The 19210-nt window shown below is 43.8% G+C and overlaps 2 protein-coding genes across 2 annotated transcripts in view; one reads left to right on the top strand and one right to left on the bottom strand.

Moving 5' to 3' along the window:
• Positions 1 to 17596, top strand: part of ZXDC (ZXD family zinc finger C) — a 65715-nt gene extending 48119 nt beyond the window's left edge. Inside the window, exon 11 of the transcript XR_016512734.1 lies at positions 14365 to 17596. The gene's annotated coding sequence lies outside the window, so the exon portion shown is untranslated. The remainder of the gene's footprint in view (positions 1 to 14364) is intronic.
• CFAP100 (cilia and flagella associated protein 100) overlaps positions 1 to 19210 on the bottom strand; it is a 52807-nt gene that overhangs the window by 1884 nt on the left and 31713 nt on the right. The window contains exons 12-15 of the mRNA XM_090285884.1: positions 14571 to 14619; positions 14342 to 14493; positions 1770 to 1905; positions 412 to 617 (exon numbers count right to left, since the gene is read on the bottom strand). Of these exons, the coding sequence (XP_090142010.1) occupies positions 412 to 617; positions 1770 to 1905; positions 14342 to 14493; positions 14571 to 14619 (543 nt within the window). The remainder of the gene's footprint in view (positions 1 to 411; positions 618 to 1769; positions 1906 to 14341; positions 14494 to 14570; positions 14620 to 19210) is intronic.

The following is a 19210-nucleotide window of genomic DNA, read 5'->3' as shown; positions in this document are numbered from 1 at the left end:
TAGGCCTCCCCTCAGAGCACAGGCCCATGCCATCTGTATCCAGTGTGCCCATGCCACTGAACCCTGCGCTCCCTCCAGCTGCTGCTGGGGTCTGCCCCTTCCCTCTCCTGGGCTCTGGCAGAGCCAGCAGCCTCTTCTCCAATCCAGCCAGGAAAAATGTCTCTTGTCCTCACAGGCGAGGCTGTGCTAGCCACACCTCACTTGGGCTTCTGGGTTCTGACTGCACAACATCCTGCTCTCCACAGGAGGGGCTTCCCTCACTGAGACTGAGCCTGGTGTCCTCTCCAGTTCCCCCTAGAGCCCTGGCTGCTGACTCCCTGTGTAGAGAACTGGTGTCCTGTCCCCTTGGTTTGGGAGTTCTCGGAGAGCGGGACAACAGGGCCAGCCCAGCCGGGCAACCTGGGCTCTTGCCTCTGGCGCCGTTCCTTCTCCTTGGCCTTCTCAGCCTGGTCAACCTTGCCCCGGGGCACGCGTTCCAGGCTCTCGAGCAGGTCGCCCAGCTGGCTCTCGATGACCGTCAGCATCTGCACAGTGCCCAGGTTGGCCTCCCGCTGGGCGCCAACGCAGTGTCTGTACACACCCAGAACCTTGTGGTTGAGGCCCTCCAGCAGCTTGTCCTGTGAGGCGGGCAGTGCACCAGTGGGGCCACTCAGGCTGTGTCTGCCCCCACTTCAGAGTCTGCCCTCCCTGTGGCACGGTGGACCTCCCAGGGCCCCGTTCAGCACAGGTGAGCTCTCAGGAAGCACGGAGGAAGATGGAACTTGGGACACCTGGACTGAACCTGGCCGGAGCTGTGACCCCTTTGCTCTTTTGTGGTCAGCCAAATATTGAGCTCCAGTTCGCAGTAGGGCTGCATGTGCCTTAGGCCCTCCCTCAGCTGCCTCAATGTGTCCACCAAAGCCCTGTCCTCTCCTGGCAGCCCTCTACTGCCTGTATACTGACCCCAGCTCCCCACAGGAACACATCATGTGATATACTTTCAGTGTAGCTCTGGCTCAATGAACTCCCTTCTCTGAGCTTGTCTGACATTCAGAAACGAGTTAACTAACCTCCTGACACACTGGTGTGCCTGAGGACTAAATGAGGAAGAGGCGGCCAAAAAGGCTTAAGCCGGGCATAGGGCACAGCCGGTGCTCGGCGACAACCAGCAGGATACAGGGGGTCCACTCGCCTCATTGTGGCATCCTGTGTACCTGGCCCAATGCCTGCACACACTAGGTGCTCAGTAGGAATTTGGATGAATTAGGAAGCTGGGGGTGCTATCAAAGGTGTGTGCCAAACCCTGGTCCCTCTGCCTGGAACATTCCTGGCCTTCTGTGTCTTCAGAATTTCCACTCAAATTAGCCTGGGGATGTGCCTGTCTTCCTCCCAGCAGGGTCACCTTCTGGCTACATTGTACATGTGTAAGAGGCAGATGTATTTGTTGATTGACAGAAGGAATGCAGGAGGTGGGTTGGGCAGGGCAGCTGAACAGCCATGGAGCAGAAACACATGGAGTGCCTTGGGTTTGGGGACCAAGAGCCTTCTCAAGCCAGTGCCCCTTGGTGTGGTGCAGAGACTAGAAATAGCAAGGGGTCATGACAGCCCCAGAGCATGGCTGAACCTCAGGCCTTGCTTTTCCTCTGTCATAGCTCCAGGCACTGGACACCACCCCCCCCCTCCGCCCCCCAGCAGATGCCTGGAATAGGAACCCTGCCCCCACTGCCAGTCGGTGGCCACCTGCACTCCTTCCGTGACCACCGCCTGCTGGCTGCCATCCAGGGGCCTACCTCCTGAGCACCCTTGTACTCGCCGAAATGGAAGACTCGGGCTTTGAGCTCCAGTTCAGCAGCTGTCTCCTCCTCCTTGGCGATGGCCATCATCAGTGTGGTGATCCACTGTTTCAGTTGGTTGACCTCCCTATCCCTGGATGGGGGACCAGCAGGCCCTGCTTACTCAGTGTGACCCTGGCCACTTCACCTTCTGAGCCTGACTATCACTGCTGCTATCCTGAGGGCTAGGGGACCATGACTGCAAAGTGTCTGCATATCCAGGGGTCAAAGGAGCTGTGAGATGCAACGCTAAAATCTAAGATTTTTAACAGTTGACATTAAAAAAAAAAAAGTTTTTAGTATATTCACAAAATTGTACAATTATTGCCATAATCTAATTTTAGAACATTTTCATCACCCAGAGAGAAACCCAGTACTCATTAGCAGTCACTCCCTATTCTTGACTATATATCGCTTTCCTGGACATTTTATAAAAACGAACTCATATACATGTGGCCTTTTCTGTCTGGCTCTTTCATTCTTGTCAGTGTTTTCAAGTTTCATCCACATCATGGTATGTGTCAGAACTTCATCCCTTATCATCACATAATAGTCCACTGTGTGGACAGACTGCACTTTGCTAACTCACTGATCCATTGAAGTACATGTGACTTTTCACCTTTTGGCTTTTGGGAATAATGTTGCTATGAACATTCACAAGACAGGTTTTTGTGAGGACATGTTTTCAGTTCTCTTGGGTACATGTTTAAGAATGGAATTTTAACCACCAACTTTTAAAAGATGCAAAATTTTAAAAAATAATGAAAATCTTTCACAATCATGGCAGATGTTGGGGGTTTCCCAAGCTGGAACCTCAGCTCTTAAGGCTGCATGGCTTTCCCAGCGCAGGCAGCTGCGTGCAACTCCTGGTCACAGTGTCAGTGTGCACATTGGGCCACTCCACCAGCAGTGCCTAGGAGGCCCAGAGGTGTTCTCCTACCCCTACGATGATTTCATGGCTATCTCTCTATTTGTTGATAAAATCTACTGACATTTTCTTCATCTTACCCAAAGTGCCACAGGCTGCAGCTCTTTTGCCCACTAGGGGTCCTAGGGGTCCCATGGTCCGTCGCATGCACCACTACAGGGCCACAGCTCCATAGCGCCCCCCCCCACCCACCCCACCCCCGCCGCAGGCTGCATTCTCTTAGCGGCAGGGCCAAGGGCTGAGTCTAGAAGACTGAATGTGAGGGGTACTGAGCTGGTCTGGCTGCTTCTCCTGGGCTGAAACTCAGAGGTGGTAGCCAGAGAGGCCACATGCAGCTTGGGCACAAGCAGATCACTTGGGGTGACAACAGCACCTCCTGACATCAGGCCCTATTCCCCTCCAACCCTGAGTACCCACTGCAGGAGCAGGTGCTTTTGGGGCCAGTGGTATGTCTCCTTAAGGATCCATGATTGCATTTGGTTTTAACATGGTTTCTAATACTTCCTTCACTTTCCAGTGCCTTAACTGGTCAGTGTACTATCCTATGTATCCTACAGCTGGCACTGTGCTGCTTCACCTCTGCTGTCATTTGTTATGTGGATGTGGTGGTGGCAGTGGTGGTTTGTTGTTGGTTTTCTACTGCTTCAGGTGATTGGGTTCATTGCCCCCTACTGGTTCTCTTTAAATGTAAAATTGTAGGGTTACAATCTTTTCTATTTTGGCAATTAGATCCCACCTCCAATTTATAGGAAGTGCAGAGCCATAAGGGACACACTGTTCTTTTTTGGTCCTCAGACTGGCATGTGCGTCACCCGAGTGTTTGTCAAAACTGCAGAGTCCAGTCCTTGATCAGGACCTGCCCGGTGAGAGACTTCATTTTACAAGATTGCAGGGGGAGTCCAGTGCACACAGAGTCTGAGGAGCACTTTGCTGCCAGAAAAGTTACCTGATTTCTTTAACAACTGGACTGCAGGGGGACAGTAAGATAGAGAGGGAACCTATAGACCAAAATGGATTTAACAACCAATTGAGGAGTGTTATCTTAATTTGGATTCTAATTAAAACTCACAGCTTAAAATGCAATAATGTATGGATTATGGGTATTAAATAATGAGGATTGCTGGTTTTTTAAAGATAGGATGATGGTGGTATCAAGGTTATGTTAAAGAGCCCTATATTTAAGAAATGTCTAATATTTATAGATGAAATGATACAATGACTAAAATTTGCTTATAAATAAGTAAGATGGGGAAGTGGGTAAGGGCTAGGTGAAAGGATATTGGTTATGAATTGAGCACTGTTGAAGCTGGTGATGGGACTGGGAACTCGTTATACTATTCTCTTATATATATGTTTGTATATTTGAAATTTTCTTAGCGCTATTGGGCTGAATTGGAGAAGTTACAAGGAGTTTTTTGTTTGTTTTTAAGTTAACAAGAAAGATGATTCCTTTATTAATACCTGAGGACATATAACCAGACAGTTTACTAGACAGGTAGTAAAGAGAAAAAGCAAGCACCAAGAAATGTATAAATCATTGAAAAGACCAAGTAATAAGAGTTACCATATTCCTGTAGAAATAGCAAAAAGAAGAAAGACAAAATAAAATATTTTAAAACAGAGGAAGATGGCAGAGTAAGAAGCCCTAGGATCTGTCTTCCCACCTAGACAACAATCACTGTGGCAGAATCTGTCTGATGAAACCATTTTGGAATTCTGGAGTATTGAAGCTTAAACTTCCCGGGGAAGCCTGGATAGTAATTGCAGTTAATTGCAGTCATTTTCAACTCTGAGCACAGCAGCTACCCAACTAAGGGGCAGGCAGCTTAGTAAGTTTCCTGGAACAGTTTGCATAGCCTGTGGGAGCTAGGGTGGGCAGAAAGACCCTCTCCAGATACTGGGTATCTGTGCTCTGATTACTGATTGGTACTTCTGATCACAGAGGGACAGACAGGCAGCCATTGTTGCACCTTCCTGCATTGTTGCAAGTTCCTCCTTGGCTGAAGTGACTTCAAAGGGCTGGTGCTCCTCCCCCACCCCTTCATTTTTTGCTTTTTCCCCTTTTGACAGGCAGACACTAAAGACCAAGGACATTCAAGACAAATACATATAGGGAAAACTAGAAAGTGACTGCATACCCAAGGAAAGGCTCAGAGAAGACCTAAAAAAACCTTAAGTTTACACGTCAGGCTCAGCAAAGTGACAACCTACAATCTGCAAATAAAAATAACAACAGTAACCCTGGGGTGGGGAGAGAATCTGATTTCCAGAGTTATTACATTATTAGATTTGAATGTTAAGTGTTTGGATATCACAAGGCACACAAAAGTACAAAGTATGGCCTACTCAGATGGAAAAAAAGCAACAGAAATGATTTCTAAGAAAACGTGATGGCGGATACACTACAAAGTCTTTAAAACAATGGTCTTAAAAGAGGCTCCAGTAACTAAAGGAAGATGTGGAGGAAGTAAAGAAAACAATGTGTGAACAAAATGGAAATATTAATAAATAGCCTTAAAAATTCTGGAGCTGTAAAGTACAATAACTGAAATGAAAAATTCACTAGGGAGATTCAAAGGTAGATTTGAGCAGGGAGAAGAAAGAATCAGCAATCTTTCAGAGAGGACAATGGAAACTATCAAGACTGAGGAACAGCCAGAAAAAGTAATGGAAGAAAATAGAACCTAAGAAATTTGTGGAACACCATCAAGAGGACCAATATACTGAGTGCTGGAGGAGAAGGAGAGAGGAACGTACAGAGAAAATATTTGAAGAAATAATGGCTGCAAACTTCCCAAGTAGAATGAAAGACATAAATATAAATACCCAAAAAACACAAGGAACTCCCAAGTAAAAGGAAATCAGTGACCCACACTGAGACATGTTATAATCAAACTATCACAGGATAATAAAAAGCCAAAGCATCTGGAAAGCAGCAAGAGAGAAGCATATCCTCACATATAAAAGGCCTTCAATAGGTTACTTGCAGATCTCTCATTAGAAACTTTGGAGGCCAGAAGACAGTAGGCTGATATATTCAAAATACTCAAAGGAAAAAGAAAAAGTCAACCAAGAATTCTGTATCTGGCAAAATTGTTCTTTAAAAGTGAGGGAGAGACTTCTGGCCAAGATGGAGGCTTAGACTGACACGCTCTGTCTCCCTCCACAACTAAGAAGGACTACAACTACCACAAAACCAGAAATAACCAGAAGTTCCAGAAAATAAAGCTACATGGAAGTCCAACGTATGAAGTTATAAACAAGTGGTGCTTGTCCAGACAGGTAGGAGGGGCGAAGCTGGAACAGAGACATCAAACTATGCTGCTGGCGGCAGCTGCAGTGATGAGCTGCAGGACTGCAATAAGCACAGACACCTGTATTTAAGGGGAGGTGAGAAGCGCCAGAGGAGCACCCCCAGCTGCAGTCCAGACCCGTCAGCTCGTGATTCCAATGCCGGGGGAGGCAGACCCCCATTGCCTTGGACTGTGAGGCCCAGAGGGCGTGGGGACGGAGGAGGAAGCTCCCCGTCTCTCAACGGAGAGTAACAGCAGGAATCCATCTTGGACCCCCGCCCCCACACAAAGTGCCACAGTGTGGAGAGAAGGATTACCCGGTAGTGACGAGTGCACAGGGCTCTGCCCCCGATAGCACAGGAGGTGTGACAGCCCTGCCCAAGAAGGAAAGATAAATGAAAATGGTCAGGATGGCAGGAATCATGATTGAAATACCAATCACGCAGCTGACCAAAAAGCAAATATGTGAATTAACCAATGAACAAATAGATAATCTTTCTGAGGTTCAGTTCAGAGCTATAGTCATAAGACAGCTTACAGACTTAACAAAAGATATTGAATAAGACAGGGAAGGAATGAAGGCTAGTCATGCTGAAATGAATGAAAACATACAAGTGGTGAGGAAAGGAAAACCAGGGATCAAATCAACAAATTGGAACATAGGGAAGGAACAAACAGTCAACCAGTGCAGAAAGAGGAAACAAAAATTGAGGAAAATGAGGAGAGGCTCAGAAACCTGTGGGACAGCTATAAGTGGGCCAACATCCTAACATAAGGTTGCCAGAAGGTGAAGAGGAAGAACTAGAAATTGAAAAAGTATGTGAAAAAATAATGAAGCAGAACTTCCCTAACTTGGGGAAGGAAATAGACTTACAGGTCCAGGAAGCACAGAGAGTTCCAGAAAAACTGGACCCAGGGAGAACCACACCAAGACACATAATTAAAATGTCAAAAATTAAAGATAAAGAGAGAATCTTAAAAGCAGCAAGAGAGAGAAGAGAATTATGTACAAAGGGGTCCCAATAAGACTATCAGCTGATTTTTCAAAGGAGACTTTGCAGGCAAGAGATATTCAAAGTAATGAAAATCAAAAACCTACAGCCACAATTACTCTATCCAGCGAAGCTGTCATTCAGAATAGAAGGGCAGAGAAAGTGCTTCCAGGACAAAGTAAAACTGAAGGAGTTCATCAGATCCAAACCACTGTTATATGAAATGTTAAAGAGACTTGTTTAGGAGAAAGAGGGTCAAAACTATGAACATTAAAATGAAAACTGTATCACAACAACCAACAGAAGCTAGGGAACCAAAACAAGGGCAAACTAAGTAGTCAGTGAGAGTGAGAAAAGAATTATAGGTATGGGGAACATTGTGGGGGGCGGGTAGCGGGAAGGGGGAAGGGGGAAAAGGGAGGGAGATGGTACAGGAATTGAGGAGCATATTAGGAGGGAGTGGAGTAGACAGGAAGATGTTGAGAAGAACTATATTCACAACAAATGGGCATGGACTAAGGGGGGGGCAACAGGAAGGAGGGGTGTCACTGGGTCGAGGGGAGCAGAGGGAAAAGAAATTGGGACAACTGTAACAGCATAATCAGTAAAACATTTAAAAATAAAATAAAAGTGAGGGAGAGGTTAAGACAATCTCAGATAAACAAAAGCTGAGGGAAGTAAAAAAAATTTAGAGATTAAAAAAATGCAATATACCAAGACTTATGGACACAGAAGAAGTAGTGCTTAGGGGAAAATTTATAGCTATAAACACATTTTAAAAACGCAAGAAAGATTTGAAATCAGTCTAACTTTATAACAACTTATTAAAAAATCTTCTAAACTCAAAGCTAGCAGAGGGAAATAATCAGGATTAGAAGGGAAAAACAAAATAGGGAATAGAAAAACAGTTGGTTCTTTGAAAAGATCAAAATTGACAAACTTACCTTAGATGGCTGAGGGAAAAAAAAAATTACTAAAATCAGAAATAAAAGTGGGGACATTACTACTGATTCTACAGGGATGAAAAGGATAAGAGTACTATGAACAATAGTACACCCCCAAATTGGGTAACTTAAATGAAATCAACAAATTACTATAGAAACACAAAATCTACAGAGACTAAATAAAGTAAAAGGAGAATATCTGAATAGTAGTCCAATAACTCGTAAGGAGATTGGATCACTAACCAAAATCTAATTTCAATCCTTCTTAAACACCTCCTGACTCATTCTATGACACCAGAATAACCATGATGCCAAAGTCAAAGACACTACCAGAAAATAAACTGCAGACTAATATCCCTTATGAACATGCATTCAAAAATTTCAACAAAATATTAACATACAGAACTCAGCAGCATATTAAGAGGGTTATACAACATGACTAAGTGGGACTTATGCCTGGAATGTAAGGATGGTTCAAAATATGAAAATCAATTCAGGTAATACACCACATTAACAGAATGAAGGGAAAATACCACAAGATCATTTCAACTGATGCAGAAATAGAATCTGACAAAATTTAATGCCCTTTCATGAAAAAACACTCAACAAAATAGGAATAGGAGGGAACTACCTCCACATAATAAAAGCCATTTATGAGAAACCCAGTGCAAAAATATTCAATGGTGAAACACAGAGGCTGCACGCAGCTTGCGCACAAAGTAGGTCACCTGGATTAGGAACAGGTAAGGATGCTCACTTTTACCACTTCTTTTCAACATAGTACTAGAAGTCCTAGCAAGAGCAATTAGGTAAGGGAAAAAAGGCATCTAAATTGAAAAGGAAGAAGTAAAATTATCTCTGTTTAGCCATGATATGATCTTACATGTAGAAAACCCTAAAGACTCCACAGCAGCCCTGGCTGGTGTGGCTCAGTGGGTTGAGTACTGCCCGGTGAACAGAAAAGTCGCTGGTTCAATTTCCCCATCAGGGCACATGTGTGGGTTGTGGGCATAATTACCATTAATTACTTTAAATATAAAAAGATTATATGGCCCAATGAAAAGGCAGGGTGGCTGAATGGATAAGAAAACAAGGTCCATAAATACATTGCCTACAAGAGACCCACTTCAGATCGAAAGACACAGACTGAAAGTAAAGGGATGGAAAAGGATAATTCATGCAAATAGAAATGAAAAAAAGTGGAATAGCAAAACTTATATTAAACAACATAGACTTTAAAACAATGGCTGTAACGAGACAAAGAAGGATCCAGCAATTCCACTTCTGAATATCCAAAGAAACTCAAAACCCTAGTTTGAAAAGGCATATATATCCCTATGTTCATTGCAGCATCATTTACAGTATCTAAGATATAGAAGCAACTTAAGTGTCCATTGATAGATGAATAGAATATTACTCAGCCATAATAAGAGTGAAATTTTACCATCTGCAATAACATGTATGGACCTAGAGGGTATTATGCTAAGTGAAATAAATCAGAAAAATACCATATGATTTCACTTACATGTGGAATCTAAAAAAATAAGTGGACAAACAAATCAGAAACAAACTCATAGATACAAAGAGCATTTTGATGGTTGCCTGCCAGCTGGGATGGGGTGGGGAGTGGGTGAAAAAGGGGAAGGGATTAAGATGTAAAAATTGCCAATTATAAAAACAGACATGGGAATGTACAGCATAAGGAATGTCTATAATATTGTAATAACTGTATGATGTCAGATGAATATTAGATTTATCAGGGGAATCACTTTGTAAGTTATATCTATGACTTAATCACTATGTTGTACACCTGAACTGTAATTTAAAAATAAAAAATTATTATGTTACAGAAATCTAATGTGCATGGTGTGGATATACCACATTTTGTTTATCCACTCACCTACTGGTGGACATCTGGGTTGTTTATAGTTCTTGGCTATTATGAATAAGTGCTTGTGAGTATTTCTGAGATTTTTTTTGGTACATTGTAACACAGCCTCTCTTTGTTCCATTGTTAGAATAGACTGATCATTTACTGTTGTATATATTGTTTAAACAGAGACTTTACTTTTAAAGCAGTTTTTGGTTCACAGCAAAATTAAGCAGCAGGTACAGAGATTTCCCAAATATTCTCCGCACTTCCCCCACCTCTCCCACTGTCAACATCCTGCACAAGAGTGGTGCACTTGTGACAATTGATGAACCTAGAGTGACACATCATCATCCATAGTTTACTTGAGGTTCACTCTTGGTGTACAGTCTGTGGGTTTTGAAAAATGTGTAATAATATGAATCCACAATTACAGTATCATACAGAATAGTTTCACTGCCCTAAAAATCCTGTCTTTCATCTATTCATCCACCTTTGCCCTAACCCTTGGCAACCACTGTTACATTATCGCCTTTTCAGGTTGTTTTTTTTCACTAGGCAATATGCACTTAAAGTTCCTCCATCATGTCTCTTCATGGCATGATAACTCATTTATTTTTTAGTGATGAATAATATTTTGTTATCTGGATATACTGCAGTTTATCCATTCACTCATGGAAGGACATCTTGGTTGCTTCAAAATTTTGGCAAGTAAGAATAAAGCTGTCATAAGCATCAATGTGCAGGTTTTTGAGTAGACATAAGTTTTCTATACCAAGGAACATGATTGCTGGATCATGGTTAGAGTATGTTTCATTTTGTAATAAACTGCCGAACTTTTCCAAAGTGGCTGTGCCAGTTTGCATTTCCACCAGCAATGAATGAGAATTCCTGTTGTTCCATATCTTTACCAGCATTTGGTGTTATCAGTTTTGGACTTTTGAGATCTGCTGTTGAACATATTTTCCTATGCTTATTTGCCATCTGTATGTATATGTTCTTTGATGAGGTGTCTGTTATGGTCTTTGGCCCATTTTTTAATTGGGTTGTTCATTTATTTATTGTTGAATTTTAAGAGTTCTATGTTTATTTTGGATAATAGTCCTTTTCAGATATGTATTTTTCAAATATTTTTCCCAGCCTATGGCATGTTTTCTGATTTCCCTGTCATTGCTTTTTAAAGAGCAGAAGTTTTTAATTTTAATGAAGTCCAGCTTATCAATTCTTACTTTCATGAATCTTTGCTTTGGTGATATATCTAAAAGTCATCACCACACCTAAGAACATCTAGATTTTCTCCTATGCAAACTTATAGGAGTTTTATATTTTGCATCTTACATTTAGGTCTATGATCCATTTTGAGTCCAAGATTTATTTATTTTTAGAGAGAGGGGGAGGGAGGGTGAAAGAGAGCAAGAGAAACATTGATGCTAGAGAAACAGTGATATATTGCCTCCCATATGTGCCCTGACTGGGGTCTGAACCCACAACCCAGGCATGTTCCCTGACTGAGAACTGGACCAGTGACCCTTGGCTTTGCAGGATGGTGCCCAACCAGCTGAATACACTGGTCAGTACTTGAGTTAGTTTTATGAAAGAATTAAGGTCTGTGTCTACATTTATATTTTTGCATGTGGATGTCCAGTTTTTCCAGCATTGTTTCTTGAAAAGGTTTTCATTATACAGGTTTCCCCTGTTATCTGAAAGTAGAGCATTCCTGTGAAACTTTTTTGTAAATTGAAATAGCAAAAAGCAAGGAGTATCCTCTGCTTTCTGAAAGTTTGCATTCTGCCATTTCACTTTTATAAAAGATCTACATTAGTATGGCAATGGCTTTTTTCATAAAAATAAAAATCATCTTTAGATTTCTTTTAAAGAAAACAGGTAATAATGTAGGTCTTCCATAAAATCAAAGTGGTATCACTAGAACTTTTGGAAAGCAGGCCTACCTGTATTGCCTTTGCTCCTTTGTCAAAGGTCAGTTGACTATTTGTGTGAGTCTATTTCTGGGCTTCTATTCTCTTCCACTGATCTATTTGTCTATTCTTTTCACCAATACCGTCTTGATCACTGTAGCTTTATAGTAAGTTTTCAAGTTGAGTAGTGTCAGTCCTCCAACTTTATTCTTCTCCTTCAATAAGTGTAGTGTTGGTTGTTCTGGGTTTTCTGCCTCTCTGTGTAAACTTGAAAATCATTTTGTTGTTATCTACAAAATAACTTGCTGGGATTTTGACTGGGATTGCATTGAGTCTATAGATCAACTTGGAAAGAACTGACATTGTGACAGTATTAAGCCTTCCTATCCATGAACATGGAATATCTACTTATTTATTTAGTTCTTTAATTTCATTCATCAGAATTTTGTAGTTTTCCTCACGGATCTTATACATTTTTGTTAGATTTATACCTAATTATTCCATTTTCTGGGGTGCTAACGTAAATGATATTTTGTTTTCAACTTCAAATCCCACTTGTTCACTGCTGATATATAGGAAAATGATTGACTTTTGTATATTAACTTTGTATTCTGTAATCTTGCTGCAGCGGCTTAGTAGTTTTAGGATGGTTTTTTGTTGTTGTTGTTGTTGTTGATTCTTTCAGATTTTCTATAGACAATCATGTCATCTATAAACAAAGACAGCTTTATTTCTTCCTTCCCAATCTGTATACCTCTTATTTCATTTACTTGTCTTATTACATTAGCTAGGACTCCCAGTGTTATGTTGAAAAGGAATGGGGAGGACATCCTTGCCTTGTTTCTGATTTTAGCAGAAAAGCTTTAAGTATGATGTTAACTGTAAGGTTTTTTGTAATGTCCTTTATCAGGTTGAGATAGTTCCCCTCTATTCCTAATTTATTGAGAGTTTTTATTATGAATGATTAGATTTTATCAAATGCTGTTTCTGCATTTATTAATATGCTTATGTGATTTTTCTTATTTAACTTGTTGATTGCTTTTCACATTGATTTTCAAGTACAGAACCAGCCTAGCACATCTAGGGGGAACTCTCACTTGGCCATGTTATATAATTCTTTTTATATATAGGTGAATTCAATATTTTGTTGAGGATTTTTACATCTATGATCATGAGAGATACTGGTCTATAGATTTCTTGTAATATTTTTGTCTGGTTTTGGTATTAGGGTAATCTTGGTCATATAAAATAGGTTAGGAAGTATTCTATTGTCTGGAACAGATTATATGGATTTGGTATAATTTCTTCCTTAACTGTTTGGTAGAATACATCTGTGAACCAATCTGGGTCTGATGCTTTCTGTTTGGGGAAGTTACTAATTACCGATTCAACTTCCTCAGTAGATAGACCCATTCAGATGGTATATTGGTGTTTTGTTTGTTTGCTTTTGTTTTTGTTTTTTTTTTCCTGAGGAAAGGTATTTGAGTTCATGAAAGTTAAAAGTATATGGGCTGTGACTGCCCTGGAAATAAAGTGTTGGTGCTCTTAGTATGGCTCAGATGTTGAAGAGGCTCAGCTGGCTTAAGCCCAGTTACTGGACAACACCTCCAGGATTCTATGATGTTCTTGAAATCTGGTAGGCTCTCCCCAGCTCATCTCTATGTGTGTGTCTGCTACCTCTCAGCTTTCTAGAAAACATAATCTTGCCTGAGAGCTGGTGGTTTCACATAACTGGAGGTTCCTAGAAGGAGACTCTCCATGGTAGGACATGAGCCAACAAGACGTGGGTATTCAGGAACATGTTTTCCCTGTGGGACATTGAAAGTAAGCCTTTGTACTTACTTTCCCTCTGCCTGGCACCTTCTTCCCAGATCACATTTTGGCTTCCCATCACTCAGGAAGTGCCTGGCTTCCACTAGAAGTGTCCCCTGTCCTCATCAATCTGTGCCACTCTCTACTTTAGCCCCCTTCTCATATCATTCTTTTAATTTTCCTCCTAGCATGTGTAAGTATCTGCAAACCAAAGATGTTGTTTGTCTGCCCCCATGGAATGTCGGCTCCATGAGTCAGGGCCTGCCCTACCTTATCCTTGGAGGGCCTAAACCCAGACTTGACCCAGAATGGGTGCTCAGTGTGTATTTGGGAGTGAATTCCGTGCTCCCAACAGGCCTCACCTAGTGCCCTAGTCTGACTGCCCACCCCACCTCTCCTGGGCCTGGCATCAGCAGAATGTACCTGGGGTGAAAGGTCCTTAGGATGTCCCCCTCTGGCTGCAGACTATTTCAGGGTGATGATAGACCAGTCTGGTGTGGCCCCACCTACATGACCTACTCCCAGGACACTCCTGGGTCCCCATGACTCTCAGCTTCCTTGCCCAATAGGACACATCTCACCAGAAACAAGCACAACCCTCAAATGGAGCTTTCCAGAAAACAGAATTCAAGGAAGGGCCAGGGCTAAGGACAGATAGGATGTCTGGGGATGGGGGGAGCATACAGTCCAACTCCCAGTGGCTGTGGGGGTCCCAAGGTGACAACCAGTGACATTTCACCCCTCTCTGGCGTAGGCAGCCCCACTTGAGACTTACATGCGGATCTGGGTGTTTTTCAGGGTGAAGCTCAGCTCCTCCAGGGTCTCCTCCATCTCCTGTGTGTTCTGAAGCAGCGAGAGGTTCTGCTCCTCCAGTTCTGTGAAGACATCCAGGAGCTGCTGGGGCTCCGTGAAGTACAGTTCCAGCTCCTGCAACCAGCGTGTGTGTGTGAGAGAGGCTGGGGGCACCAGCTCCCACAGGCCCTGCCAGGAGTGGGACCACTGACCTCCCCGTCACTGTCTGGGTCCTCTTGCATGGGGAGGGCAAAGCTGGACCTGCAGAGAGATGTGAATTCAGGGTGCCGGGGTCCAGCCTGTGCCATTGTGCTCCACCTCAGTGCTGTAGACTCCTGGCATTCCCACAGCATCTCTCTACCCACAAACCCCTTGTCCTTGTTATTGCACAAGTTGCCCAGGTGGTGGAATCAGCTTCCCCTTGGTCCCTCAACTGTCACACAGCAGCCAGGGGGATAGTTTTAAAATTCAATGACCTCATCTCCAGTTAGAATAAAACTTGGCCTCCACCCCAGAGCTTTGGGGGGGCTTGCTGCCTTCCCAACCCTTGCCCCCCTCACTGCCCGAGGTTACTCTGCTGCTGCCCTGCAAACTCCCTTCCTGTCTTTCCAGGAGCTGACCCTGCCTCGGGGCGTGGGTACCTGCAGCTCCCACTGCGGGAGCTGCCCCTCTTCATTTGCCATCCTTTTTAAAAAACTTTCAGGGCCTTTTCTGTGCATCTCCCTTATCTAGGTCTGGCCTTGACAGCTGTCTTTGATGGCCCTCATAGCTGTCCTGTGACACAGCCACCTTCAACTAACGCTGCGCACCCCACAGGGGTAGAGACTGTCCTGGGCCAGCCCACATGGGTGTAGGAAAGGTTGTGTGGGCTTGGAGCACTCATTGTGGAGCCCTGGAAGGCCCCACTGGATGGGGACTTGATCTTGCTTGACATCCAGACCTGCTTTCATCACCCTTCTCATCTGCTCCAGCCTTGGCCCCCACCCTGGATTTGTAGGTTCTTCTGGCTGAAGAATGGCCAGAGGAACCTGGGCTGAGGCCCTAAACTGCCTGCAGTGAAGAGGTGGAAAATTCAGGGCCCTATGGGAGAGTCTACTAAGCACTCACTGGGCCTGGGCGTCACATTGTGTACACATCAATGCCCATTTGGCAAATGAGGAACATGCAGCTCAGAGATCTAGTTACCTGCCCAAGATCACCTGCAGGACATTGCCAGCCCATAAGGTAAATTTTTAAGAATCTGGACATAGCCTGGGGTGTGGGCTGGACTTTAGTCTCCACTTGACCTCTTGGCTAAATACCTTGTGCAGTCACACCCTGCCCAACTCTACTCAGAGGCCTGGTTACATGGCTAATAGATGAAGAGGCCCAGATACAAACTCAGGACAAGTGTGATTGATCCCAGACCTGTGTTCTCAGGGACTGTCCCAACATGGGACGTTAGACAATGGTAGCTCTAGCTGAGTGGCAACATAGACAGAGTAAACATGCATACCTAACTGGAGCCTCCATTAAACACTGAACTGGAAGTAACAGCCCCACCAGCAAGGGTTGCAGGGATCAGAGTAAACCATGGCATGTGCCTGGCCCACCAGTGGAGGCTACTCTTCTCCTTAAGGCATGACCATGATTCATAAAGAACCTGAGCCTGCAATTTGGTAGCACTTGGGTCCCCTTCCAGCCTGAGAAGTATCAGTTTGGGATATGGGAGGTTGAATGTAGAGAACATTTAAGGTGGGGGGCACCCATGGGGGCTTGGAGCTCAGGAAACAGTGGGAGGCAGAAACATAGGAGGGGGTAGCCAGGCCACTGTAGAGAAGGAAGGACAGAGCACATAAAGGGATGAGCAGAAGATACAGACCCCAAGAAGCAGAGTGAAGGGGAGGTTCTTGAGCCCCTGGTTTACCCATTCTCCCATGCGCAATACTACCACCTTCATCCAAGCTGACAAACCACAGAGCTTGCAGAAGAAAGCATAGGAAACTATTTTAGTGACTTTGGGGTTGGCAAAGATTTAAATTGGACACAAAATGCACCAATCATAAAAGCAAAGGTTGGTAAACAGGACTCAAAAGATAACATTTAGAGTAATAAGGCAAGAGAGACTAGACAAAGATACTTATACTAGACTTATTACATAAAGGACTGGCATGCAGAATATTCAAAGTAATGATAGAAAACCAGAAGAGAAAGGCCAGCAATCCAATAAAAATGTACAAAAATTGAACAGACACTTTTCATAAAGGAGGATATCTAAATGGCTATCATATTTCTCATCATGAAACTCTCATTAAAATCATGATATTATCACCCCACCCCTGTGTTAACTCTGTCTTTGATTTTCTGTATTCTGTTACTTCGACATCTGAGGCCATGCTGACTCTGGAGGGATGAACACCCTTGACTGTGCTTTTCAAATGCAAAGCAGCCAATCCAGAGCCCACATCCCAAGCTCTCACACCTGAGGCCCTATGTCCCTGCCTTATTGCTCAGGGCCAACTACCAGACAACCAGGGACAGCCAGTATGCCCCAGAGCCCTGAATTGATTCAAACCAGCCAATCTGAAACCCACTTACCCTGCCTCACCTAGTCCTTCCTCCCGAAACCACAATAAAGGCTCCTATTCAGTTTATCTGCTGCCTTTGCCTCCTGACATCACTGGTGCTTCCCCAGGTGGCTACCAGGGACTGTAAGCTGCCTCTGGGAGATGTTAGGAACAAACTACATTTACATCTCCTGACCTTTTGGCCTTACTGAACCCTCATATTTCCTCTCAGTACACTTTATTTTAAAACAACCCTGCCAGAATACCTAGAATGAGAGGGATAGACAATGAAACAATTGTTGAGGAAGTGGGGAAGCTGGAACTCTCATGCGTGTAAGCAGGAGCGTAAAACTGTATGGCAGGAACTACTAAAGTTAAGCATATGTCCACTCTATGAACCAACAATTCCACCTCTATTTCCATAGAAATAGTGCTCATGCATAAAATAGTGCTGATAGAAAAGTACAAGAGTGTTTGTAGTAGCTTTAATCGAAATAGTCAAGGATTGGTGATAACCCAAATGGCCACCAGTAGGAGAGTGGACCAAGACAGCAGGTCTTTTTTCCCACAGTGGGTTATGAAACAGCAGGAACAAAGAACAGCCTGTGGCTGCAGAAAGCTAGATAAGTGTGGAGTGAAAAGAGCCGGACAGACCCAGAGAGTAGCGGTGTTGTGCTAAGTACATCAAGTTCAAGAACGGAAAGTTGACCCAGAGTGATTGAGATCAAAGCAGTGGTTATTTTCTGGGTGGGTTCTCACTGGGAGAGGGCACCAGGGAGTTCTGGGCATTGGAGTTGTTTTCCATCTGGATCTGGGTATGGTCACATGGATATATATTTATGTAAAAAGCCAAATGTTCATTTAAGATTTGTTCATTTTGTGATGTCAATAACATTTCAATATAAAAGAAAAAATGTGAAGACCTAAATCTGATCATGTCACTGCTTTGCAGAAACTTTCTGACCTCTGCAGGCCATGGACACAAGGGTGGACTATAAAGCCTAGGGTTCCAACTTTATCTGGCTGCTCCGTGCCTCAGTTTCCTCACCTGTCATGTGGGTGGCCCTCAGAAGGTACTACAGTTTGGAGTGGCTGAGCTGGAGGAACAAGAGGACAGGAGGAGTAGTGAGAGGATGGGGCAGTGTGAGAACAGGCAGGGGCTGGCTGGGGAGGGAGGAGATTGGGGATGGGGTAGAAGGACATCTGTCCTGGGGTCACTGGTTACTGCTGGAGAACACAGCAGGAAGAAATCCAGGAGGTGTTTGGGAGGTGGTTGGCAGTTCCAGAGGTGGGAGCTGGGAGCTGGGAGGTACAGGAACTACATACAAGACAAGAGCCACTGGAGCTAGAACTTGCCCAGAAAGAGGCCTGGCTTTCACCTAGAGCAGCGGTTCTCAACCTGTGGGTCGCGACCCCTTTGGGGGTTGAACGACCCTTTTACAGGGTCCCCTAAGACCATCGGAAAACACGTATAATTACATATTGTTTTTGTGATTAATCACTATGCTTTAGCTATGGTTGGGGGTCACCACAACATGAGGAATGGTATTAAAGGGTCACGGCATTAGGAAAGTTGAGAACCACTGACCTAGAGCCTTCTGGCTGACTGATGAAGCTGTCAGACACTGGGATGATTCTGCATGGTTAGCAGACCCAGCTTTGAGTCCCTGGGATGGTAGATTTTATGAGTCAACTTAGCTAGGTCAAACATTATTCTAGATATGTCTGCGGAAGTGTTTTTTAAAGGAGATTAATGATTTTTATAACCTTTAAATTGTCTCTAAATTGACGTATTTGCTTTATTTTTAATCAATATTAGCAATAATGTTTTATATATATTTTTGTTTGTCTTAATCTTTATTGCATTTTTTCCATTACCATTTAGTCCCCTACATCCCCTCCCCCCAGCAATCACCACACTGCTGTCCATGTCCATGAGTCCTTTTTCCTTTTTGCTCAAGCCCTCCATCCCCTCACCTCCCCCCACCCAGCTGTCACCCTGTTCTCCATCATTAAATTAGTAGATTGAGTAAATCAACTAATCCTCTGTGATTTAAGTGAGCCTTACCCAGTCAGCTGAAGGCCTCAATAGAAAAAGACCTACCTCCTTCAAAAAAAAAGAGGGAATTCTGCCAGCCCACTGCCTTTGGACGTGATAGCAGCAGTTCTGCTTCCTTAGGTTTGCAGCCTGCTGGCCTGCCTGCAGAGTGTGGACTTGACAGCCCCTCAGTCACATCAGCCAATTAAACTCACTCTCTTTCTTTTTCCTGCCTCCAGGCCTGCCAGCCACCTGCCTTGGCTCTCCA

The sequence above is a fragment of the Furipterus horrens genome, unplaced genomic scaffold, assembly GCF_987537825.1.
Source record: "Furipterus horrens unplaced genomic scaffold, mFurHor1.1.pri manual_scaffold_8, whole genome shotgun sequence".
NCBI classification, from domain to species: domain Eukaryota; kingdom Metazoa; phylum Chordata; class Mammalia; order Chiroptera; family Furipteridae; genus Furipterus; species Furipterus horrens.
This window is presented reverse-complemented; position numbering and strand designations above follow the sequence as displayed.